Consider the following 26,736-nt stretch of genomic DNA (forward strand, 5'->3'; position numbering starts at 1 on the left):
CTTGTTAACTTGAGCTAGTCTCACTGCATACAAAAGTCCAGGCTTTGACTCTGTAGACTTTTGCCTTTGACTTTGACTTTGACTTGTTTTTGTTAAGAATAGTCATTCTATTCTGAACTATTTAGTTGAAAAATCGAAGTAGATTTATCTTTTATTTAATAACTTATAATATTATTAAGGGTTATTAATTCAATTAAGTCAAAAAAGATTTTTTTAACAATATTTATGCCTGGGCTTCCACACATTAAAGTTACTCTGGATAACTCAAGTTAACTTGGTCTAGTTTAATTTATTTTTAAATCAGACCAGTTTGAGCTTAAAGAAAAAGCAGGACAGTTTGGGCACTTTTAAAAAACTCTAGCTACTTTTAAAAAAAACTTTTTAGCATTTATTTTCCTCACAGTTTGTGTTTGTGTTTGTATGAAGTCCTTTTGTTATTGTTTATGTATTTTTAGGTATTTTAGCTTAATTCATAGTTTCTTTTTCCAGTCTTTAGCTTGTAGTAATTTTTATCAGTTTCATAAAAATAATTTTATTTGTCTGTTTTTTGTATATATCTTGGGTTTCAATCTTAGAACCTACAACTTTTTAACTTGAATTTGAGATTGTTTTTAAAATAATTTAAAGTTCTAAGCAATAAAAATATTTTTTACTTATATTGTAATTTTTGTTATATACAGAGTTGACTTGACATATAATTGAAAGAAAATAGTAAATAGATGAAATATAAATTTATAGTTGTAAGTTTTTTATCTTGAAACATTTTGCAAAAACTATCAATTTTTCCATATAGTTGAAAGTATGAAGTGTGCAAACATTGTTTTTTGGTAATATTTTGTGAAGTGTCTTTGCTTTGAAAAATGCTATGGTATGAATAAAAGGTGTTATGAAAATCTTTTAGTGAAAATTTTAGCTTGACATTTTTATCATAAAGTATTTGCTAATATAAATTTCAGTATCTATATAACTATTAAAACATAGAACACTTAATGTATTGCAAATTACAGTATTATAATAAAAATTACAGAAACAATAATTACCTTATGTTAATTAAAGCTTAATAAAGTTATAATAATTACTTTAAAACCAACAAATTAAAGAAAAAATAACTTTAAAGCTTACACATTAAATATTAGTTATATTTCTCAATTACTTGATTATAACTTTTTTGTGTAAAAATAAGTATTGTATTTTGAATTTTATATGCAGTTAAGTGAAATTTATTATTATTTTCTTTTCTACTGAGTAGGACATATTTCATTTATAAAACAATTAAACTATCAACATGAGTAGTGATATTCCAGATAAAAAATTGAGAATAGATGTTAACGAATAAAAATAACAAAATGTTTTAATATTTCTTCAAGTAAAAATCAACTATTTTATCTATTTCAGATATAAATAATAATGTCAGAAGGATTGTTGATAGATATAAATGATGAAATGTCGAGTGTGGATATTTCATCGAGTGGAAACAGCGAACAACCTGCTGATGAAAGCTCATCTTCTGATGTGCCCCCTCTTCCAGGTTTGTATAGACATTTATTTGTTAGACACATTTAACATATTTTCGGTATACCTAAACTTAATTTATGAACATAACATAAACAAATTTGTCAATTGTCTCTGATGTGCCCTTACAGGCTTGTTTTGTTTCAAGTTTAAAAAGAGTAGAAGTAAAGTGCATTTTAGTTTTTTAGTTGAAATGAATTAAGAATAGCAGAATTGTGTAATATAATGTTAATTAAGGCCATAGGGGAGGGGTCCACTTTTTTTTTACAACTTGATCTTATTTTGTAGAATTTAATCTGAGCTATCAGACACTTTCAACCGCTTAAAAAAACTCAAAGTAACTTTTGAGATATAAGCGATCAAAGAAAGGGTGTTCAATAGGTTCCTTATGGAAGGCAAAAACTAAAAATGCAAAAAAAGACTATTTCACTAAAAATCTATCTCCTCCTTCATTTTTTGAGTAATCTTTCTCTAATTTTTACAGAATGTGTATCATTAAACTTTAAAGAGATCTATTGTAGGAATTTTTTAAATATTGAGTAAAAAAAAAAATATTGTCAAAAAACTACCCTTTTTTTTAGTTTTTTGTGGATGAAATTTTTATTTTTCAAAATTTCAAAAATTCCAACATTCAGATTCTTTGAAATATTAAAAGGAACATTTTCTGAAAATTTGAAGTCTCTAGGTCAAAAAATGAAGGAGAAGGTAGGTTTTTAGTGAATTTTTAAATTTCCGAGAAAATTAACCCTAAAAAATTTGCGGTCCATACGTTTGTATCGGAAACTTTTTACAAAAAATAAAATATCTCAAAAGTTAAATTATATTTTGAATTCTATAAAAACAGGCTTGTAGTTTGTATTTAAAGCTTTCATATAAAAGCCAAAGTTTTTTTTTGTAAAAAAAAAAGTCGGAACCCCCCTCCTATAGCCTTAATAGGAATAAGTTAAAGCAATAATAAAGTTTTTTATTGATTGAACAAATTGCAGTTAAAAAGTTTGATCAAAGGACCTGGTGTGCTATAAATATTTTATACATTTAATCATACACCAAAGATACAGTTTAATGTTTTGTCCAGAACAAATATCAGGGGTTGCTACTCAGTCAGGACTGCTCAGGATATTTTAAAGATTTTAAAAATATCAGGATTACTCAAGATATTTTGAATTTTATTTTGAATTCAGGCTGACTAAGGATAGTTCTGTTATTTTATGAAAAACTCAGGATAATTTAAGGTCTTTAAATATTTTAAGGATGATTTAATGAGATTAAATTGATTTAGTTTCAATATTTTCTTATTTTATTGAATTAAATTAAATTTTCTTATTTTATTGAATATAAATTGTTGAATAAATTGATTTTTATTAATTTTAAAATCTTAAAAAACTTTTTTAGAGATTTTTCAAAATCTCAGGATGACTCAGCACAGTTAAAGGTTACTCGAACAGTTTTTTATTGATTAAAAGAGTGGCAACCTTGAAATATGGTCTGTATATAGAGATAGCATTATTTCAGATATCCATTATTAATTATGTAAATTTTGTTAATTTTATAAAGTTTGCTTGTAATATTAAAATTAAGTCAATTTATCACAACTTATTAGTGAAAAAATAAGTATTTTATTGTAGTTTTGATTTCAATGACAATATAAAATGAAGTCATGTTGATCTTTGTGTTACTTAAATTGTACTATTCACATAACAAAACAGCTTTATTATAAATTATTCTAACTTATGGTTTTTAATAATTTTAATTTGAAATAGTCATACCTTTTTGTAGATGATATGTACACATATAAACTTTTTGTATTTTGTTTCATTTTATTTCTTCTTTGTTAGTCTTGTTGACTTGTTTGCTATATATTTTCACCCAGTTTCTTATTAATGAGATAGCATTATTTACCATTAACAAATACTTTTCTACTTATAAATTACTGCTAAAGCTTGCCAAATTTGCTGTTTTGTTAAAAACACTTCATTTGTAAACTGAACAATCCTAACCGACCAGATTTAGATAAGGTACACAAAAGGCTTTTATGTTTTTAGTTAACTTGATCTCGATTTTTTGTGGCTTGTATTTTCCTTAACTTATTATTGAACTTATTGTTTTGTAAGACAAGTGAGGTTTAATTCTAAACAAGCTGATTAAAACTGAAACAACATTTTTCGTGAGAAAAAAGCAGAAAGAGCTAGATTGGAGCATATCACTTATAGTAACAAAGCACGATGAACTTTACTTAAACACTGATCTGAAAAATACAGACAAGTTATTTATTATTATAAGTATGATTTTATATTTCCCAAACAGCACAAAAGAGTAAAGTAACTTGTACTACTGTTTTAGGTATCAAAAAAAAATACTATTAACTGTCTACAGTTTGGTATGAGTTTGACTTTCAGTTGGTGGTTTTATTGAAAGTAAAACAGTTTACTGGCAAATGAGTAAAAAACAAGTTATTTTGATTTTATAGAACTGTTTTAAATTATGTAAAAAAGTATAAACTTTGATTAAAACTAGAGTATATCTCTTTTAAGCATTTTCTAGACCGTTTTTTATTTTTTAAAATCCAGTAACCTACCATGCTAAATTTAAATGTTTTTACTAGTTGTTTTTAACATTATTAACTAACATTTTTGAGTTTGTAAATTAAGTTAATTACTTAATTGAAATACTTGAAGCTTTTATTTAGGTAAGTTTTTAACATTAAACTAAAATAAATGAAGTATAAAATTCAATTTTCACTATAATTATATTTTTTATATATTTTAATTTGTAAAAAAAATCAAGTAGGTTGGAAATTAATAAAAATTTTAAAGGAAATTGCTCTAAAAAGTTTTTAAATGCAGTTGTATAGATTTAAAAAAAAAAACATAGTATATATTACTTAAAACAAATTACAAATATTTAAATTTGTACATATTTATGTTTACTAAAGTTTTCATTTCTTTAAAATAAATAAATAAAGCATTTTAGTTGTTTTATTTTAAAAACATTGATAAAACTATTTTGTCTTTTCATGAAAAATGGCTGCTAAAAAAATTGAAATTGACTTCAACTGTAGTTCACAGAGTTAGTTTTCTTAACAAAATAGTAGTAAAATGTTATTTATCATCCTATTAAAATTGAAACATTGTTTTTAAGTAGTTTGTTTATAAGTTTTTCTGAAATGTATAGTATTTTAATAAATTTATTAAAGTCTTACCTGTACAATTTAGAATGTATTTTATGATTTAGTAAGTTGTGTCTAAGTTTTAAAATTTGCATTATTTTTTAATTTGTTAAAAGTTAACAGTGACAAAAAAGATACTGTTTTAAGCTTATTTGAACACAGAAAAGTTTGAAAAATTAAACTCAGCTTACATACAAGCCAACTTAAACTAAGTAGTTTAGTTATTACAGTGTTTTTATAACAACAGTTATAATAATAGCTTATTGTTAAAACTTACATATAAATATACAATAAGATAGTTTGTATAAAAAACATTTTGTTGTATACCTTAATTGTCAACAATTAGTAGCTAATTTTCTTAATTTATTTTTAAATCTATTGTTTTAAACTACTTGAAAAATATTTTCCAAATTAAAGTTGATTTCAAATTTATGTACTAATTTGTTTTGTAGAATCATATGTTATAAATAAATATTAAACTTGCTTAAATTTGAATATAAATAGTTTGTTTATAATAGTTTTTTAAACTTTTAAATTTATTCTAGAAAAAGTAAAATATTCACTCAGTCTTTTAAGTTACTAATAGTTTTTTAGTTTAATACTAAAATAGCAAGTTTAATCTTATTATATAATCGAGTTATAAATGCTGAAGAGTTGTCAAAGTTTAACATAACTAAATAATTACTTGTTAACTAATTTACATTGTTAAGGTAGTATAAAAGCTGTTAGTGCACCTTACGATTTTAAAAAAAGCCTTTTGTTTTACATATTTTTTTATTATTGTATATAAAAGTATTAATATAAGACATAAGTGATAAGAAATTGAAGTTTGTTTTTAGATTTATTTTTATTTTAAAAAAAGCTGTAGTTGTATATTCAAGAAGTTATAAACTTAAGTATTAAATATGTAAATTACACTTTGCAAAATTTAAGATTTAATTTATAAAAAGGTTTTTTCAACCCGTATAAACTTCTAATAAAATTTAAAAAATAGAATTAATCAAAAATAAATTTATTAAGTAGATATTTATAATAGAACTTATTTAGTTTATAATATGTGAAGATAGTTTGAAAAACTAAAGATACTTTGTTAAATTGCTATTTTAGTAAACTATTTTGTAAAGGACCTGTTTATAAATACTTAAACAAAAATAGTGTGAATAGCTGTTCAAAAGTTGTTATAGAAAAATTTTTTTATTTTATTATTTTAAGCAAGTATAAACTTGAAAACCATAGAGAAAATATTTAATAGGTGAATACACCTTAACAAAAATTTTTTAGTTATTAAGGCCATATAAGGGTAATTCACTTTTAATAGTTATTAGTAAAAATAATTAAAATATTTTTGTTTTATAAACAGTACCTTAAACTTAAAGCCTTCAAATAGGGATAACCTTTAATTTTTTGTAAAATGGAAACAAATATACTTGTGTGGATCCCAATTTGTGTTAATTTTTCAGCTTAATGTAAAACAAAATATAATTTTAATAAAATGTTAATTAGAATAAATGTATTTGATAAGAATTATGAAAACTTTATTTAAAACTGAATTAGGAAAATCTTTAATAAAAGTTAAAAATAGCTAGCATCCTAATGTGTTTGAATATAATATGAAACTTTATAGTAATTCAACTATTTAAGCAAAATAAAACTTTTTCTAATTAAATTTTGCATAATAAACTACTGTAAAATATGGGACAGATTAGTAGTTATTTTCTAATGTTATAATACTATTGACCAAAATTACTATTAAAGTTTTTATTATTAGTCATAAAATAGTTTTATTGATAAAAAATACTTAAGCCTAATAAGAATACCTGTTAGCCTTTTTAAAAAACAGTAAGTTTATTAGTATTTCATAGACAAAAATAAGAGTTAATAGTTTTTATTCCAATATTATTTAAAATAATTTATAAACTGTAAAGAAACGATCAAATCTATCTATTTATTGGTTAATTTTTGAATTATACTTAAAAGAGCAAGGTTTTAATAAAAAAAAATTAAGCTTGGTTAAGTTAAGCATAGTTTAAAACATTCTTATTGAAACCTATTAACTTATCTTTTTCTTTTTTAAGTCTTTTATAGATTTGTAGTTTAAACTTTGTGCATAAATATTAATAATCTGAAAAATTACAATAAACTAATAGATTTTAGGTTGTAACAGATTTGACAGGTTTTTTTAAGGTTTAAAGTTATTTATAAATAGATTGTGGTATTATTAGCTAAATTTAAATGAATTTTTGATTAAAACTAATAATTAAAAAAGATTTTGATAACTCCAACTGTTTAACTTTAAATTTCTCTACTAATTTTGTATATTGTTTTTATTAAAGATTATAAATTATAAGATTTTTAAGCATGGTTTTCTAACACGTTTATTGTTTGTCAAAAGACAGTTTTATGAATTGCATTATATTATGCATAAATAATTAAAAAAATCACATAAATTCAATCTATATCTGTTGGTGTAATACACTGTTGTAACAAATTAAAATTGCAAAAGAAAAGAAATGTTTAAAGGAATGAAACTGAACTGTTTGTGTGAGTTTTTTTTATTTATTTAATATTAGTAAGAAGGTATTAATCATGTATTAACGAGAATATTAATTATGCTGCTGAAGTATTTTTAAAATGATACATTGTATATCATATAATATTTTATCTTTTTTTTGTATTTACGTGACATTGCTTCTGTCTGTTTTGTTGAATTTAGTTCTATTTTCTTTGATGAAAGTTTGAAAAGTGTTTTTCTTTATAAAAACTTGCTTAAGAATTAGAGTTTTTTTTAAGTATTGTATTTGTACAAATTATAGAAAATTATAATGATTTGTCACATTAATGTGTTATTGACAACAAAATAAAATATAAATGCTTTATATATGTTGTATAAGATTTTTTTGTAGTTATAGTATGCAGAGTTTATTTATATTTTATAAAACTATCCGATAGTAAAAAAACAACAACCTTAAATTGATTGTAAACAAAATGTTTTATCTTGTCTTAGATCTACTTTTTGTTGATGATAATATAAACAAACAATATTATTTTTTAGTGAAATATTTTATTTTTTCCATTAACTTTTGTTTGTAAACTTCATATGTGTTTGTACAACTCTGACGACCACAGAGACCGCATTAAATAAATATTATAAAGTTTGGACAGTTCTCTGTTGTTAAACAAATTGTTTTAATTTTTGATGTCTTGCCAAGAATTTTTTTTATACTTTCATGCTCCGATGGTTTTTACGGGTAAAATTCCATCTTTTTATTTCATATCATTTACACCTTTTCGGGAGTAGCTTGTTTTTTTATAGTTTGGAAAGTTTTTTTATGCAACATGAATTAGTAGTTTTTATCATTTTTGAACTTGTTTGAAAGTATAAAGTTTTGATCAGTTAGCTATTGTAAAAACTTATTATTTTAAGAGTTTGTACTATTTGTTAGAAAGTATTTTTTTAAGTTTTGTTAACAGTTAAATAAATCAGTTATAAAATTTCAATACCGAATAAAAAACAAAAAATAAATTTTATAAACTTTTTAGGTAACTTTTACATCGCTTTCCTTATATTTTTTTTATGTAGTTTGTTTTAGAAGTCAGTTTAAATGATATTTAGGCCATCATATGTGTTTATTTATTTTTTAAGAACATATAACTATAGTGGAACAGTTTTTAGTTTAAAGAATAATATTTAATTATCATTTCAATCATTAAGAAGATAACCTTTTCTAAATTTTTAATATGTATTACCTTCTGAAAATTTAGTAATTTAAGTCTAAGTAAGTGAACAAATGCATGTATAAATGTTTAACAGCAAATTTTATAGTTTACAGTTTTTTTTTTACTTGCTGCCAATAATTTTGTTTTTTTTTCAAGTTCACCAACAAACTTGAGTTGTTGCAAACCGAGTTTTTTATGTTATAAACATTACTATAGTCATAAACTTAATTTTTTACCATTAACGATAATTTCATCTCTAGGTTAAAACTGTTTTACAGTGTTTTGTACATGCAATTTAGTATGTAAATCAATTTTAACTGTACGTAATTAGGCACATAAGTACTACACGCGATTCAGATTTCCAACTAGAATATTTTAATAATTACAAACTTAACTGCCCTTTGTCTCCTTAAATTATCTATTTTATATCTAAAATATGCAACCATGAAATGTTTGCACAAATTTAACTTTCATTCAAGTAATTGTTGAGCTTTAAATGATTTTCTATATTTATAAAATTTATAGATAGTTATTGTCGAATAGTGTTGTTTTAGAAAAATAATTTTTACGCCTTATATCTAATATTATAAACTTTAGAAACTTTAGAAAAAAAAAAGTTAAATAGCGCTAATTCAAAACTAAGAAGTTTTATAATTTAAATTTGCACATGCTTAAAGTAAAGAAAATTTTTATTCTATATACACTACCTTTGTGTATACGTTTTTGATCATAAATCGATAAAAATTTTATGTTATTTCATTGTGGAGCAAAGTATAAAGCGAATAAAAACAATGCATTTGTTTTACAAAACTTTCTACTAAACAAACAACTAGCCAGCAGTGATAATATGTATTCAAATAAAAAGCTTGAGTACTCAATTATGACGTCACAGTACACACACAGAGTTGCCATGGACACCGCAGCTACTCAAGCGTGTTGACAAAAGACGCATGAATTATTTACAACAGCTTTTGTGTAAATAGATTTATTGCTGAGAAAGTTTTTGGGTTTACAGCATTTTTTTGAATATTTGAGTTGTGAAAAAGTTAAACTCAAGTGGTTTGTAGCTGCAGGCGTCGTTTAAGCTATGAATTTGCTATAAATAGAGTTAATTGCTAACTTTATTACATTTTCAAGCAAAAAGTACTTTTTTCAATAAATCTCATATTTTTTAGTGGTAAATTTGTTCTATTGTAGTTTAGTTGGTGCAGAAATTATTTTAGTAGCATATATGTTTTATTACTTTTATTTCTTTCTGCTTATCTTTAAACTAAAATTTTTATTACTTGTAGTTTATGTTTTTATGACTAAAATATTTCGCTTATAAATGCGAAAACATAGGATAATCTTGTATTTATTAACAATTTTAGCAAAAGTTTGGTATATAAATAGATAATATTTCAAAGATAGTTAATGAGTTGTTGTTTTAAACAATGTTTAGATTAGGGGAGTAGAATAATATTTATATAACACATCAAAATTTTCAAAGCTTTTAAATACAACTTTTATTTGGTAATTTATAGTTTTAGTTTACTATGTTTTGATATTATTTGAATAATGTAAACTACTTTTGTTTTAAAATATAAACTTTTATAGAATTAAGCTTTGCAGAAGTATGAGAATAGAAAATTTAAAAAAAAGCTTAGCAAAATTCAATTTTTTTTAAGTAAATTTTACTGATTTTCTAATAATTTTTTAGATTTGTAGTTTGTTAGAGTTGTAAATCTTTTGTAGGTAAATAGCATACTTGGTCAAAAAATATATAAAAGCTTTTTTAGAATGCTTTAAAATTTTCACAGACTACTGAAGGTAGCAAAATAACAAAGTTTTTCATTACAAGCAGACATTTGAATTGTAGTTTGACAGTTTTGTTATAAACCAGATATTTTTATTGAAGATGTATTATCTCATGTTCACATGAGAACAGTATTTGAACATGCTAATTATATTCACATGTATTTTAGATAGAACATAAGTGTGATAGATGTAAAACTATGCAGAATTAATTTGATTAAAGTTTTTTATTATGACTAATATGACATATTTTTTATAGCTCTCATTAGAACACCAGTTATAATATTTTTTATGTTTTTTAAAGATAGAATAACAAGTACAAACATTGTTATACTTTTAGATTATTAAAGATAGAACAACGTATATAAATGTTTTATGATATTATGTGATGAAATTAGTATAAGTATAAATTCATGAAGTTTGTTTCTTTTGGAAAAGTTGCATTTTGCTGCAATAAAAATTCAACAAAAGTCACACCTTTCGATCATGGTACTTTCTTAATATTTTAAATATATAATTAGTATGTACATTATACTTTTTTATATTTGTTTGACTCTTAGATTTTTCAAATTGCATCATAATTGTTTTTTTCTTGAGCTGATCAGGTTTAAGAAAAATTTTGTAAAATATAAAATGAAATTGTTTTGCTGGAAATATAAAAAATTGTATACTGAACTGTTTTCAATCTGAAGCATGTAAAATTAAACCATTTTCATTTAATAATTATTTAATTTTTAATTAAAAATGTTTAAAAACTTTGTTTTAAAATAATATTTTATCTCATACTAGAAAAAAAGTGGCAATTATGTCAATATTTAATGTTGATAATTCATCTAATTAGTCAAATATATTCATTTTAGTAAAAGGATACGTAATCATTATATATACCAAACTCTATATACAACTAAGAAAATAATTTCAACTGATCTACTGAAAAATAAATTAGTTAATTTTATTTTTGAATTTTACTTCATAATTTAGACAAACTACTTATGCAAAACACATTTCTCTTGAAAGTTTCCTTACAAAGTTGTTAAGCTGTGAATTCAATTTTTATTTGAAATTTGTGTTATTTTTTCTGTTGGATATAATAATTAATTTTAAAGTTAGTGCTAGTTTAAAAAATAATTTTAATTAAACTTAAGTTTCAAATGTTATTATGTCTTTAATCTTCAAGTAATTTTATTACTAATAACATTTAAAACTGCTTTCAAATCATTTTTTTTATTAAAGTATACAAATAGTGTTTTATATATTTGAAATAATATACCAAACACTCCTAATCTAAAGCATTGTTATTAAACTTAAAAATAAACTTTATTTTGAGGTTAAAATCTCTCATGTACACATAGTGGTATTAAGTTTAAAAACTTTGAAGTTATGAAATCATAGTCACTTAAATTCCACTAAGTGTTATAAATAAAAACCATATTACTTAAAACTTTACTTTTTTTAAACTTCCTAACGTTGCTCTTTACAACATTATAACAAACAATATTTATTAACAAAAAAATAGCTCACATTTAATATTAAAATTTTTAATATATATTTAGCAGCGCCCACTGACTCAATAGAACCGAAAAATATTGAACCTGAAAAAAAAGATGATTTTGAAGACATCGCTAAATGTGGGATTGTTGAGGTTATTTATTTTTAAATATATTTTAATTATTATAAATTGAACTACTTTGTTAAAAAGTTGTTAAAAACATTTAAGTATATAGATGTATACAGTTTATATCTATTTTAGTTGTAGTTGTTAAGTTTTTTTTTCTAAGTTTTATGAGTTAAATTAAAATATCTCTAAAAGTTTGTATACATGTGATAACTATTTAAACTATAATTACTATTAATGAAACTTTTAAAACTGGCTCAGTACAAACATATGTGAATATTGTATTTAAGGGTAAATAGGTATAAGTTTTTGACATATGTATTTAAATTTAGTTTTATACAGTGTAACTAATCTTAGGAGTAATATTAATTTCACTTTTTCTTCAAGTACCCTAACTTGACAACATTATTTCCCAGGTGTATGTATAAGTACTTTTAATTTTTTTTAATTTGTTATTATTTTTACTTACAAATACTTCAAATGAAACCTTAAAATTCCCATTTTATTTTGTTTTTGTAATAGAAACCATAAAAAGCTTACATGTATTGTGTATGTACAGGGTTGCCAAAAAGCCTGGAATCCTGAAAAATCTGGAATTTGAAAATTTAGGCTAAAAGACCTGGAATTTGAAAAATTTAAAAAAAATGGAAAAACCTAGAATTTTGAACAAAAGATACTAAAAAACCTGGAAAACTCTGGAATCTTTAACAACTTTAATATGTTGAGTAGTAAAACTTAGATTTGACACAAAAAATCTATCATATAGATAACAGTTTTTTAATATCATCGACTATTTTTTTATTGAAAACACATTTGAGTAGCTTTACAGTATCTTTTTAATTTTTTTTACACTAGTTGTAAACTAAAAATAGACTTAAATTTTAAAAACCTGGAGAAAATTTGCCAAAAACATTTGGCAACCCTGTACATATATTATTTTTTATATTTTAAATTGCATAAAATTTTATTTTAATGTTCAATAAGTTTCACTGAAAACCATTCAGATGAATTAGATTAGAAATGAACATACCTTTTATTATGTATTTTTCTTTAAAGTAGATATAGTTTTTAATTGTCTAATCACTAATAAATAGTTTTTTGCTAAGTATAATTTTGCATATGTAGTTTTCTAAACCTTAGTTTTAATGTTTAAACCAAATAAATTTTTTTATCAAACATATGATCTTAATTGTCATATGCATTAAAGTTTTACGCACAGAAAAATATTATAAAGAACATGTGCAAGTTTAAATTATTTATTTAAAAAATTTTTGTTAACACGCTACAACTAAAAAAAAACATTTCAACTACTACTTTACAATTTTTAATTATTTTTGTATTTTAAATTTATGGTTTGTTAATAAACCTAAGAAGTTTATCTATTCAATTAGAAATAAATCTATGTTTAATTATTATGACTAGAAGAAAGTAAAGTTTACGAATAAGTTTTGAAAACAGTATATTTTAAATGCAAATGTGTCCAAGTCTTCAAATATATATATATTTTTTTTAATTTTATCAGATTATCGAAACTTAGTTTTTAAAAAAAAACACCATTTAATGTTACAAAAAGTAAATTGAAACATTGCAAAAGATAATAATAAATTAATTATTTAAACAGGTATCTGGCTGTGATATAAATGGGAGACCAGTCATAGTAGTTTCTGCTTGCAAATTACCCCCTACTAAAGAACTTAACCATAAAAGATTTCTCAAGTTAGTTTAGTGAAACAATACTATTCACCAAAAAATTAGATCAAAAGTGTTTTTAAAGTAAGTTTACTAAAAATAGTTTTGAATATTTCTTGAGTAAGTTGTAAAAATCTTTATTGTTTGAAAAACTTTCATTTGAAAAAAAAAGAGCTTGTCCAAAAATTACTTTTTAAGTTTTGTTGATTTTAAATATTAAAATAAAAATTGAAACCTTGATATATATAATCTATCTGAATTATATTTAGTATACCATTTTTAATTAAACCTCTCACTGTATATAGCGTAAGAAACTAAGTAATCTATAAGCTAATAATGGACATAAACTATTTTTTATATAATTAAAGCTATTTGTAAAGAGAAATTTTTTTTGATACACATAGTCTTATAGTACATTGAAGTATATAAAGTATAATATTTTAATGTAGTTATTAATATAATTAGTTAATAGTATCTTAAATTATGTTTTATATTAATTAAAAACCCAATTTTAGTGTTCATATAGTTGTAAATTTAACTGAACTTTTAAACGTATAAAAAGCCATATGTTTTGTTTTAAATAATCTAAATTAGTCTGATATATATAATAAACTTTTTTACTCTGAGATGATAAAGTTATCATTTAATCTTAATGCATACAACATAAATGAAGTGATCAATATCTTTTGCAAAAAACGTTGTTTTATCTTTTTTTAATTATCTAATATCTTAATGTGTTTACCATAAGTAGCAGATTTGATTCTATATAAAAAGCACAAATAATTGATAATTTCTCAACAGTATGTTGTATAGTCTCAACATAAGTTGCTTATCTAATTACACCTAAAATTAAAAATTATTCATATTTTATTAAAAGTTTTTATCTCTACATTTTAGTACAGTCCGTTTATTTAATAGTACTAGTTAGTAAAAAATCAGATTACAAAACAACCCATGGGTTTATGTTTAATAAAGCAATCAATAGATTTATGTATGACCACGAAGTACTTAGTAGATTACATTGTATTTCTAATCATTAGCATTGCACTTATATTTATCTAATATTGCGGTTCATTTAAGCTACTATTGGTCTGTAATACTTATGTAACTTTTGCACTTATTAACAAATTGAGAGGTTTTAACTTAATAAATTGCTATATAATTCAAAAGTAACTTGTTTCAAGATGTTTATCATTAGTGTTTGTCACAGTAAATAAAAAGTCTTGGTATAAACCCTTTTATTACACTATGATTAAGCATCTGAAACTAGTTTGAAATTTTATTGAGTTTAACTTGGTAAATTAAAATCAATAAGTTCATTAAATTAGTTGTATGGAAGTTGTGTTAGAAAGAAATTTAACACACTGCTGAAATAATAAATTATTCATTGAATTTGGAAAACTTTTGTTTTTTAACTGAGTGCTGAAAAGAAAAAGTAAATTTTTGATCATTAATCTGACATGATCTTTGTTTTGTGTTGGAAAATTTTAACTTTTTTTATAAATTGTTTAATAAAGTTAGTTATTCACTTATTTTTTAATTTATGTTTTTGCAAATGCAAAACATACCAAACCTTATATATACAATAAGAAAACAAAAGTTATATCAAATAAAACGGTTAAATATATAAAAAAATTGACTAAAAAAAATCATACGAGTTTTGTTTAAGTCAAAAATATATACTATAGTTTTTGTAATGTGTAGATAAAACAAAAAAATTTAATAAAACTTCAACTTTTTCATTTATGTTATTTTTGTACAGCTAATTTCAATAATTTAGAAAAGTAATTTAACTTTATAAGATAATAAACTTTAGAATGAAAATTCAGCTGTTTTATTTAAAAAACTAGTATAGAAATATATTTAAACATTTTAAGACTTCGCACTTGTTAATATCAAACATAAGCATAAAACTTGTAATTGCAGTGTACCAATGTTTTACACGTATAAAAATTTAACAGCTAATTACCAAATATAAACTGAAAAAGTTACCAAGTTTTGATTTTTATAAGTTTTTAAGTTTGTTCTATAATATTTTTTTTATGTTTTAATGTTTTATAAAAAAATTAGAATATTAACGTTGTTTCTACAACATTTACTATATAAGGTATATTGTAACTAAGATAAAAATTCAAAAAATAAAACTAACTTAAAAAAATAAAACAGTTACTGACCTATGGACATATAAAATTACTTTGTAGCTATCTATAAATTAAACTAAATTATATAAAACTTATGTTTCAAATAGACCTAATTTTAACAGTTACTTGAAACAAACACTAGATAGATATGTAGAATCAGATTACTCACTCGTTTATTTTCACCATGGGTTAAACAGTTCGAATAAACCCAACTTCAGCTGGTTGGTTGATGCTTACAGAGAATTTGACAGAAAGTTAGTTATTTGTTTTTGATTAGTTTGTTCAACCAAACAGTAATTTACAACGTTGGACCATGTTTGTTATTTTACCCTTTATTACAAAACACATTTGCTGTTACAAGTATATTTTTTAGTTTAATAAAGACTAAACAAAATTTTCAAAGTAATGATAATTTAATAATAAATGTTTCAGTTAAACTTAACAGTATATAAAAATTTAAAAAAATGTTTTTAAACCAGCTTTTCAAAAAATAATTTTTACAGATATAACAATAGTTAAAGGCAATCTTCATAATAATCAATAGTTAATAATTTTTATACAGGTACAAGAAAAATTTAAAGACAATGTTAATAATAATTTCTGAATAACTAATAATTTTTGTACAGATATAAGAATAGTTAAAGACAATGTTCATAACAATTATTAAATAATTATTTCTACAGGTACAAGAAAAATTTAAAGACAATGTTCATAGTCCACCCTAGCATGATGATCAAAGTTGTGTATAATATATTCAGACCGGTAATAAGTGCTAAGTTTGGAAGAAAAATAAGATATTGCAATTATTTGAACGATATGTCCGATGTTATTCAGTTGAAGCAAATTATCATACCTGATCAAGTTAAATTGTAAGTATTTAATATTTACCGGTTTATTAAATAATTTCAAGTTATAAGAACTAATTTCAATGTTTCAAACTTTTTTTTAAACTCTAATTATTTTACTAAGCATATTACTAAGTTTTAATTTGTTGTATAAAATCGAAATTAATCTATTTGTTTAGCTGTTTTTACTTAAGTGAAGTAGCATGTTTTTCAAGGTATTATAATTTTTTCTGCTTTTAACTTATAAATTTTGTTTATCAATAGGTATGATGAAAATTTAATGAGAAAAGTGAAATCAAAAACAGAAAATGTGCACGAACAAATAATTCAAGAATCAACTACAACTCAGTACGGAGTGTCACTTAAATTGTTTGTTGTTTTTTATATAAGTTATTATTTATTTCAAGTTCTTAATAATTTGTACATGAATCCACTACTATCCAAAACGTAGTTTCATTAAAAATGTCTGTTTCAATAAATTGTTTAATTATTGTTTATTAATTCATATATGGAAACAATACATTTGTTTTTTTATTTTGTATGGTTATTAGTATATTTCAAATGAACAATACAGGAAAATACTACTGCTCAATATGGAGTTTGGTTTAAGTTGTTTTTTAATTAATAATGTAGGAATATATAACAACCAATACGTAGTTTCATTAAAGCTGTTTGTTTGTTTTATATATTAAATTAATTTTATGACCTAGTTAACAAACTATACAATAACCGGCTACTCATAATGTAGCTGATTTAAAGTTGTTTGTTTAAATAAATTGTTTTGAAAAAATATTCAATAAATAAAAAAAAATATTTTTTTTTTGTTTGTCTTGAAAACTAAAAGTATATTTACTTAAACACATTAAAAAACTGTGAAAAAGTATTAAATCATAAACAAAAGCAACCAGAAGAATTTAAATAATTATTTTACAGTGGTTGTAAAAAGAACTCTTATATTTGAACTCTAATTGAAAACAAGTTATCTTTCTTTTTGAATTCGAACTAATATTAAATAAGTAATTTATTTAAGGGTGGTTTTGTTCTGATTTACAAAGCTTTTTGAGTTTTTTGAAAACCTAATGAAAAATCACTAAATGTTATTTTATTTTAACACAGTTTAAAACAAAACTCTGATATTTAATTACTAACTTAGTAGTTTACACAATTTATAATTAATTTTTTTAATTATTTAAAACAAATAAAAATTTTTTTTTACAGTTTAGAAGAAAACAACCCAGGTATTCAAATTCCGAGAGTCGTTCAGGAATCTATTGAATATCTAAAAGAAAATGGTAATAAATTTTGTAATAATTATATAAACTAGTTTTATAATAAAAACTAAATGCGTTTTAAATAAATAATTTTCTACTCAGAGTAATTTTTTTAAATGCTTTGGGTTTTTAAAATATTACTTAAACATTTCTACAAATTTAAATAAAAATATCATCAATAGGTTTAGTACTATTGAAAAGTTGTATAATAACAAAACGTTAATATAAAACCAGTTTTAAATATTTATGTTTTAATTTTTTACTCGAATTCTTAGTAGAAGTTATTAAGAATAATTCCTGTGTTGTTAATGCCACTTGGAAATAACTTTGAACTTTAAAGACTGTCAATAAATTGTCAATCAGTTACAGACTTGATAAATTTCATTAAAATTTCCCAGACAGACACATTGCATTGACAGATTGGCAACAAAAATAATCAATATTTCGTTAATTTAATATATTCCTTATGTTTAAGTTTTATGGTAACAACTACATATTATTTCAGTGTTCTATATTGTATTCATCTTAAATTTAATATATTCCTTATGCTTAAGTTTTATGGTAACAACTACATAATATTATTTGAGTGTTTTATATTATATTCATCTTAAATTTAATATATTCCTTATGCTTAAGTTTTATGGTAACAACTACATAATATTATTTGAGTGTTTTATATTGTATTCATCTAAAATTTAATATATTCCTTATGCTTAAGTTTTATGGTAACAACTACATAATATTATTTGAGTGTTTTATATTGTATTCATCTAAAATTTAAAATACTTCTTATGTTTAAGTTTTATGGTAACAACTACATAATATTATTTGAGTGTTTTATATTGTATTCATCTTAAATTTAATATATTCCTTATGCTTAAGTTTTATGGTAACAACTACATAATATTATTTGAGTGTTTTATATTGTATTCATCTAAAATTTAAAATACTTCTTATGTTTAAGTTTTATGGTAACAACTACATAATATTATTTGAGTGTTTTATATTGTATTCATCTAAAATTTAAAATACTTCTTATGTTTAAGTTTTATGGTAACAACTACATAATATTATTTAAGTGTTTTATATTGTATTCATCTTAAATTTAATATATTCCTTATGCTTAAGTTTTATGGTAACAACTACATAATATTATTTGAGTGTTTTATATTGTATTCATCTAAAATTTAAAATACTTCTTATGTTTAAGTTTTATGGTAACAACTACATAATATTATTTGAGTGTTTTATATTGTATTCATCTTAAATTTAATATATTCCTTATGCTTAAGTTTTATGGTAACAACTACATAATATTATTTGAGTGTTTTATATTGTATTCATCTTAAATTTAATATATTCCTTATGCTTAAGTTTTATGGTAACAACTACATAATATTATTTGAGTGTTTTATATTGTATTCATCTAAAATTTAAAATACTTCTTATGTTTAAGTTTTATGGTAACAACTACATAATATTATTTAAGTGTTTTATATTGTATTCATCTAAAATTTAATATACTTCTTATGTTTAAGTTTTATGGTAACAACTACATAATATTATTTGAGTGTTTTATATTGTATTCATCTAAAATTTAATATACTTCTTATGTTTAAGTTTTATGGTAATAACTACATAATATTATTTGAGTGTTTTATATTGTATTCATCTAAAATTTAATATATTCCTTATGCTTAAGTTTTATGGTAACAACTACATAATATTATTTGAGTGTTTTATATTGTATTCATCTAAAATTTAATATACTTCTTATGTTTAAGTTTTATGGTAATAACTACATAATATTATTTAAGTGTTTTATATTGTATTCATCTAAAATTTAATATACTTCTTATGTTTAAGTTTTATGGTAACAACTACATAATATTATTTGAGTGTTTTATATTAAATTCATCTAAAATTTAATATACTTCTTATGTTTAAGTTTTATGGTAATAACTACATAATATTATTTGAGTGTTTTATATTGTATTCATCTAAAATTTAATATATTCCTTATGCTTAAGTTTTATGGTAACAACTACATAATATTATTTGAGTGTTTTATATTGTATTCATCTAAAATTTAATATACTTCTTATGTTTAAGTTTTATGGTAATAACTACATAATATTATTTAAGTGTTTTATATTGTATTCATCTAAAATTTAATATACTTCTTATGTTTAAGTTTTATGGTAACAACTGCATAATATTATTTGAGTGTTTTATATTGTATTCATCTTAAATTTAATATATTCCTTATGCTAAAGTTTTATGGTAACAACTACATTTCATTTCAGTATATTGTAATCATCTCATATTACTTAATCTAATAAGGCTGATTTGAAGCTATATATTTGAATAAATTTAATAAATGTTTCTTAACTATTTGTAAATAGTATTTTATTGTTTACGATAGTACTGGTAAAACTTATTGACAAAAATATGACAAATTTTCAATTGTTAATGAAATATTTCTAAAGTGTTTATATATTGTTATAAGCTGTAAAAAAATATGAAGTGATTAAATTTCATATGTAAATAATAAAATGAAGTAAATTTTTATGAGTTATAAATTATATATACAGTAAGTCAATAGTATACAACATGATTTAAAATTGTTTTAATCTTATAAAGTTAATTATAACTTACAACTTTCCTAGCTATTTTTAATAACCAACTTCCCAAAACATTTTTTTTTATAGGTTTAAGTCTGACAAACTATAGTCATACTGATATTGTAAATGATCAATATTTTATTTATTAATAATTTTTTGTAAAAGCTTACTTGTTCTTACATTAATTGTTATTCAAGCTTAGGACTTTGCTTCCTTTAAAAATCACGTTTTTAGTTTGAAAATGTGAGTTAAAGTTTGTTAGTTTCTTCTATAATATTTTTAATTTGCTATTTATTAAAATTCTTTTGCATTTTTTTTAATTATTATAATAAAAGAGTGTTATGTTGTTTTTGTAACTTCTTGTTTTGTATATTTGCTACATATCTTAGTACTTTCACTTTAGGGAAAAAACCTAATAAAGTGTTTTGTTAGTAGTGGTGTTAGTATAAGAACAAAACAATAATTTATGTTATAAATTTAATAAGTGTTAGAGAAAGAACTTAATATACATTTGGTTAGTATCACATTAATATGCTAAAAATTAATTATATGTTTAAAATTAAAAGTGAAAACACAAAGTTTATCTTTAAAATGAATAGTGACTAATATAGTTAAGTAGTTATTAAAGTATTAAAGTTATGCTGATATTATATGCTGAATTACTAATATTAATTTGTTTATAGGATTAGAAACTGAAGGAATATTTAGAAGGTCACCATCAGCTGTTGAATTGAAAAATGTCATAAATTCTTACAATGCCGGAGATAGAGTAAGTTTTAATGATAATTGTAAATTAGTTATTATTTATTAATTGTAAGTTTTTGAATTGATAAATGTCATAAATTCTTACAATGCCGGAGATAGAGTTAGTTTTAATGATAATTATAAATTAGTTATTATTTATTAATTGTAAGTTTTTGAATTGATAAATGTTATAAATTCTTACAATGCAGGAGATATAACTAGTTGAAATATTATAAGAAAATTATATTAGTTATTTTTTTATTATAAGCTCTTAATTAAAAAAATTAATTCATACAATGCTGGACATAGAGTTAGTAAAAGTGTTATATTATCTAAAAATATTATGTTTATTAATTGTTGGATTCAAAAATTCTTACAATACAGGAGAAAAGGTAAATAGATATAAAGAAATAGTATTCACATAGTTAAAAAAATTAAAAAATTTTATCAACTGAGGAATAAGAACAAAATTATTTATGTAATTTTGGTTTTCTTTAAAAATGCTATCTATCAAAAATACTATTTATTAAAATAAAATAAAACGTCTCTACTTAAAAATACTTTTTATAACTTTTTATTTTTACAAATAGCATTCCACTTAAAAATACTTTTAATAACATATAAAAATATTTAAATTATTCTGAGAGTTTAAACTTGTGTTGTATGTACAACAAAATGATCACAACAACATGAACAACTCTGAATTGTGCATGAAACACAATCTAAGCTTAAAAGTATAAAATTGTTTCATTATTATTTATTAGTTACTAACTCTGTTTTGTAAAAAAATAAAATATTTAAAAAAATGTTGCTAAAAATTATTACTGGAATATTCTAAAGTTGCATTGCTTATTACAATGCTTTATTATGTTTTAGTAGGTCTTTTTATACCTTCAATGTTGTACTAACATAATTACTAATTAGTAGATTCTAAGTAATTGTACAGCCTAACTGTTCAAGTAATTTATTAAAATAGTTTCAGTTTATTACTCCTAGTTAATTTAATAGTATTAAAAAAGGTACGACTAATATGGCAATGCAACTTTCTAAAATTTTGTTTAATTTTATATTAATCAACTCTTGAAATGTTAAGATTATTTAGAAGATAGACAATAAAGTTTCGAAAATATGATTCTCTATCATAAAGGAGCTTAAACTTGTTAAAAATGAAATAAATTATCAAAAAATTTTGTTTTGTAAAAGTGTAAAACCAATAAGTTTAAGAATCTTTTTATTTAGCCGAAATTTTGTTTTACTATTTAGTTTATGCCGTCACATTGACAGGTTATAAATTATTTTGTAGGACAATAATTATAAAAAAAACTTGTATAAAGTCAACCATGTTTTTTAAGCTAGTTACTCCGTTAAGTTTAAGTAAAACTTAATAGTTTGGTGTTTACATTTATTAATGAGTAGTATGATATAATCTAGGGGTGGGCAACGTACGGCCCGCTGGCAGGATCCGGCCCGCAGAGTGAAAATGACCGGCCCCCAAACTTTTTTTAATTTTAGATGGAATCCGGCCCGCGGACAACATTGAACCGGCCCGCAAGTGGATGATCCGGCCCGCTAAGCATTTTATAAATTTATATAAAATCCGGCCAGCCAATTTAATTATTACAAAACTTGTACAAAACCTTTTTTGAACTATTTCATTAAACAAAACTGTAAGACTTTGACCCTGAAAACGTTTGTTAAAATGGCTTATTATTTTGTGGTAATAAAACTTTATTTTGTTATATTATCTTGTTCTGTTTCAAGTCAGTTGAATTAATTCTTTCTCAAATTATCCAAAAAATTGTTTGCGGAACTAACTTTGATGATCTTACCTATCATAATGATTTTCATAAAAAATGACATGTAAAAAATTGATGTCTTTCCCAGATATGTAGTGAGTTGTTCTTATAAATGTTAAGAAAAGTAGTTTTTAATAACATTGTCACCTACTCTAAGTAAAACTGCTCAACTTTACTTTTTAGTAGAAATTCCAAGTTAAGGCCACAGTTTGCACTCTTTTCTGCTATGATATTTTAATAAAGGAATTTTTGATTAAATAAGTGGTTAAGTTTAATGATGACCACCTGATGACAATATTTCTAAACAATATCGCATTAACTTTAAGTATGATTTGTTAAGGAAATTTGTTTGTGTATGTTTGTAATAACTGTTTACAATCTAACAAAAGTTTGAATGAATCTTTATAAGTGTTTTTTAATTAAAAGATAGTAGTTTAATATTGAAATGTTAGTTAACTTCTAAATAATATTATTAATGTAGCCTCGAGCCAAGGATTACCAAAATTGATAATTTCGAATAGCTATAAAAATTTAATGTTTTAGTTTGAAATCTTAGGCTCGAGTAACTTTTAGTAAGTAATTATTGTTTTTATAAAATTAACTAGCATTAATTCGGTCCAGGGTTGAAATAAATATAGAATTATGAGTACTTAATAGAAATTAACTTTAAATTTTATTCTTGAGAACCTTGGTAATTAATAAATTGATTTAAAATTTAAAAATGCCAGATCAATTAGCATCCAGCCGGATCCAAGTCTTTTGAAATTAGTTCTATTCGGATACGAAACCTTGTCTAAAATTAGTATTTAGCCAAATCCGGATAATATTTTTGAATAAAGATCCGGATCTAAAAAAGGATCCAACTGAATCCGGTAGATCACTTACTCAAAATGATCCGGCCCGCTGAGGACTATTTTTTTTTGGATCTGGCCCGTCAATTACTTACGTTGCCCACCCCTAATATAATCTATAGTCTAACATTGCAAAACTAAAAGTTTAAAGTCTTTAAATTTTCATATTTCCTAAACATCAAAAATAGTTTTATAGAGTTCAAAATAAAAAAGAAAAAATTATTTCAATATGGTTTCAATTATTTAAATCAGACTTTTTTTCGACAAATAAAATGATAAATTATTTTCAAATGAACAAAAAACATTTGAAATCAATATTTAGATACTAGTTTTATTATAATTCAAGAAAGATACATACAATTGGTTTATTGCACCTTAAAATAACTTTCAACAAAAAAAAACAAAAAAAAATTAATGTCTGTTATCAGAGCTTAAAAATATTTTTTTAAAAGATTATGGTTTGGTGATTGTCCAAATTATAGTATACATCATAATGAATACTTTCTTTGTAATTAACATTTCTATAACTTTATATGTCTTATAATTAAAAGATTAAATAGTCAATCAGGTTCAACTAAAAAGTATTTTCACTTATATGTAATTACTTTTAAAAGTTTTTGATTTGTTCTTTGAAATATTTTTATGCTGTTTATAAAACTCAAAATTTATTATTATTATTATTTTATTAATCAAAAACTAAATAAAAAATCAAAAAAGATGTTTTACAACTTTTTTATTCATTATTGTTAAAATATTTTTTATTTATTATCAACTAAAGACAAAACATTTTAATTATTTTTCCAGGTAACATTCGAGTCACCACATACTGCTGCAGTGGCATTAAAAACATTTTTCAGAAGATTGCCGGAACCCATATTAACATATGAATTATATAGCTACGTTCTTAATATATCACGTTAGTTTTCATTAATTTAAACAACTAATATAAATAAAATGAATAATTTATTAACATGTTGACTTTACTGATCTGTAATAAAAACTTTGCTTAAGTTTTTTTTTAGTGTTAAAAAAAATATTAGCATATGATCTATATGTTTTAAATATTTCTTGTAAGTCTTTATTAATATAAATAAGCAAAAAAAACAATATTAACATATAAACTTTACGGTAATGTGCATAATTAAATATTTTAAGTTTTTTTATTTAGATAAAAAAAAAGGAACAGATTATTAATCATTAAGTTAATTGTTAAAAATATTTCATTTTAATAATTTCGTTCTTACTTTTATATCTTTAACTTACATATATTTAGGTTTATTTATAGTCTTAGTAAATAAAATATAAAATTAAGTTATAAATAGTTTTTAAAAACCAAACTTAAACAAAATTTTACCATATACTTTCATTAAATTACATACTTAAATTTTTCAGCTAGAATAAGTATGAAAGATTAGAGACATTAACATTAGAGACAATAACTATGCTAGTTAAAATAGTAAAACTTTCAAAAAAAATTTAATGTATGTTTTATTGTAGATTATAAGTTTTTATTAATCTTTTTTCCATTCCCAAGTATTTGTTTGTTTGAAATAATTTTTAATTTTTAAGAAGTGTGAAATGCATCATATAAATTAAAAACTTATATAAATAATAAACATTAAAATAATTTAAAATTTTTCAACTGCTGTTAAACCTATTGAAAGTATTCTATGTATCTTAAATGAAACTAAAATATGTATTTTTAAAGTAAAATCGAGTTGTCTATAACTAATAGAATTTATCTTTGAATTATTATTTATTGGTAATATACGACATTCAATACTTAAAAATTTTATGTTTTGAAATATTCTATAAATGGCTTTCTTTCAGTTATAAAAGTTTTATTCTTAACAAACCAGAAAAAATTGTTATGCATATTTTTTAATACTTTATAAAGTTTGAGAGGTTATTTTATTCGCAATATTAAAAAAGTCTTTGTTTTACACATTGTTATTTATTACAATTAAATTAAAAGTTTATAATTTTAAATATTCTTATTAAAAAACACAGGTTTAAAATCAAAGTAGTTAATAATTACTCATGTGTCTATAAACGGAAGTTAAGGTTTTTTTCATTCAAAAGCTTAAAAACTGTTTATGACTCATAAAAAGAGTTTTACAATTATCCTGTGTATTAAAATATCAAGTTATTTACAACAATTGCAACTTATTTTTATTGTTAACTGTAATTAACTTTAATCTTCAGTACTATCAACAAAAAAATGTTTCACTTATGTTATTGCATAAGAGATCATCAGCTTTTACAAAATAGTCTTGTTCAAATAGAAACTGTTTGAATAGGAACTATACTTTATTATATAAAAAAAATATATAATTAATCTCTTTAAGACTACATAAGTTGAGAATTTTCTATTGTTTGACTTGAAGCAAACTACAATATAAATCTTTGTACGATTAAAATAGCGATTTGTATAATAATTTAACTGGTTTGTAAAAAAAAATTATTAATATTCTATAAAATAAATTTATTATTACACAAAATTAGTTCTATAATTTATTCACAGGTTAATTTTTGATACACTAACTTTATAAGCTTAGTAAACTAAGTCAAAATAATTTCAGACTGTTTGTTAATAAAATTACTATATTGCAAAAGAAAATTCAAATGTAATAAATTTAAATAAAACAAACATATTCAAAATATCATAATTAAAATAATGTAGATAATGACATAATTGTATTTAAAATAATTAAAAACGTCTATACCATTCAACTTTTGTTTATATCAACTAGAATTTTTATTGATTTGTGTAAATTTAAAAGAAGTATTTTTTAAAGTACCTTGCCGTTACAGAACCTTTATATATGATAAAATTATCATATGTTTCTAAAATGCTTTTGCTGTTTACAAAAAGAAACAAACTTCTACTATAAAATGTTACAAATTAAAACTCACAGACATTTAAATTTGTGAGTTTTTCATTTCTATCGTTTAAAAAAGATGCATTGAA

The 26,736-nt window shown here is 22.1% G+C and overlaps 1 protein-coding gene across 4 annotated transcripts in view; it reads left to right on the top strand.

Annotated features, from left to right (window-relative positions):
* The first annotated feature begins 1,393 nt into the window (after nt 1-1,393).
* The window catches only part of LOC145840270 (rho GTPase-activating protein 1-like), a 30,603-nt gene continuing 5,260 nt past the window's right edge, over nt 1,394-26,736 (top strand). The window contains exons 1-9 of one of the 4 annotated variants that reach the window (XM_082947463.1): nt 1,394-1,528; nt 11,743-11,831; nt 13,426-13,520; nt 15,757-15,888; nt 16,318-16,503; nt 16,744-16,848; nt 17,698-17,771; nt 21,058-21,143; nt 24,570-24,681. In XM_082947463.1, the coding sequence (XP_082803589.1) occupies nt 1,408-1,528; nt 11,743-11,831; nt 13,426-13,520; nt 15,757-15,888; nt 16,318-16,503; nt 16,744-16,848; nt 17,698-17,771; nt 21,058-21,143; nt 24,570-24,681 (1,000 nt within the window). In that variant the 5' untranslated portion in view covers nt 1,394-1,407. Of the gene's footprint in view, nt 1,529-10,536; nt 10,679-11,742; nt 11,832-13,425; nt 13,521-15,756; nt 15,889-16,317; nt 16,504-16,743; nt 16,849-17,697; nt 17,772-21,057; nt 21,144-24,569; nt 24,682-26,736 lie in introns of those variants that run through there. The other 3 variants (XM_082947464.1, XM_082947465.1, XM_082947466.1) reach the window with 3 other exon arrangements.

Source organism: Thalia democratica, chromosome 7 (assembly GCF_965202585.1).
Source record: "Thalia democratica chromosome 7, ktThaDemo2.hap1.1, whole genome shotgun sequence".
Taxonomy (NCBI): Eukaryota; Metazoa; Chordata; class Thaliacea; order Salpida; family Salpidae; genus Thalia; species Thalia democratica.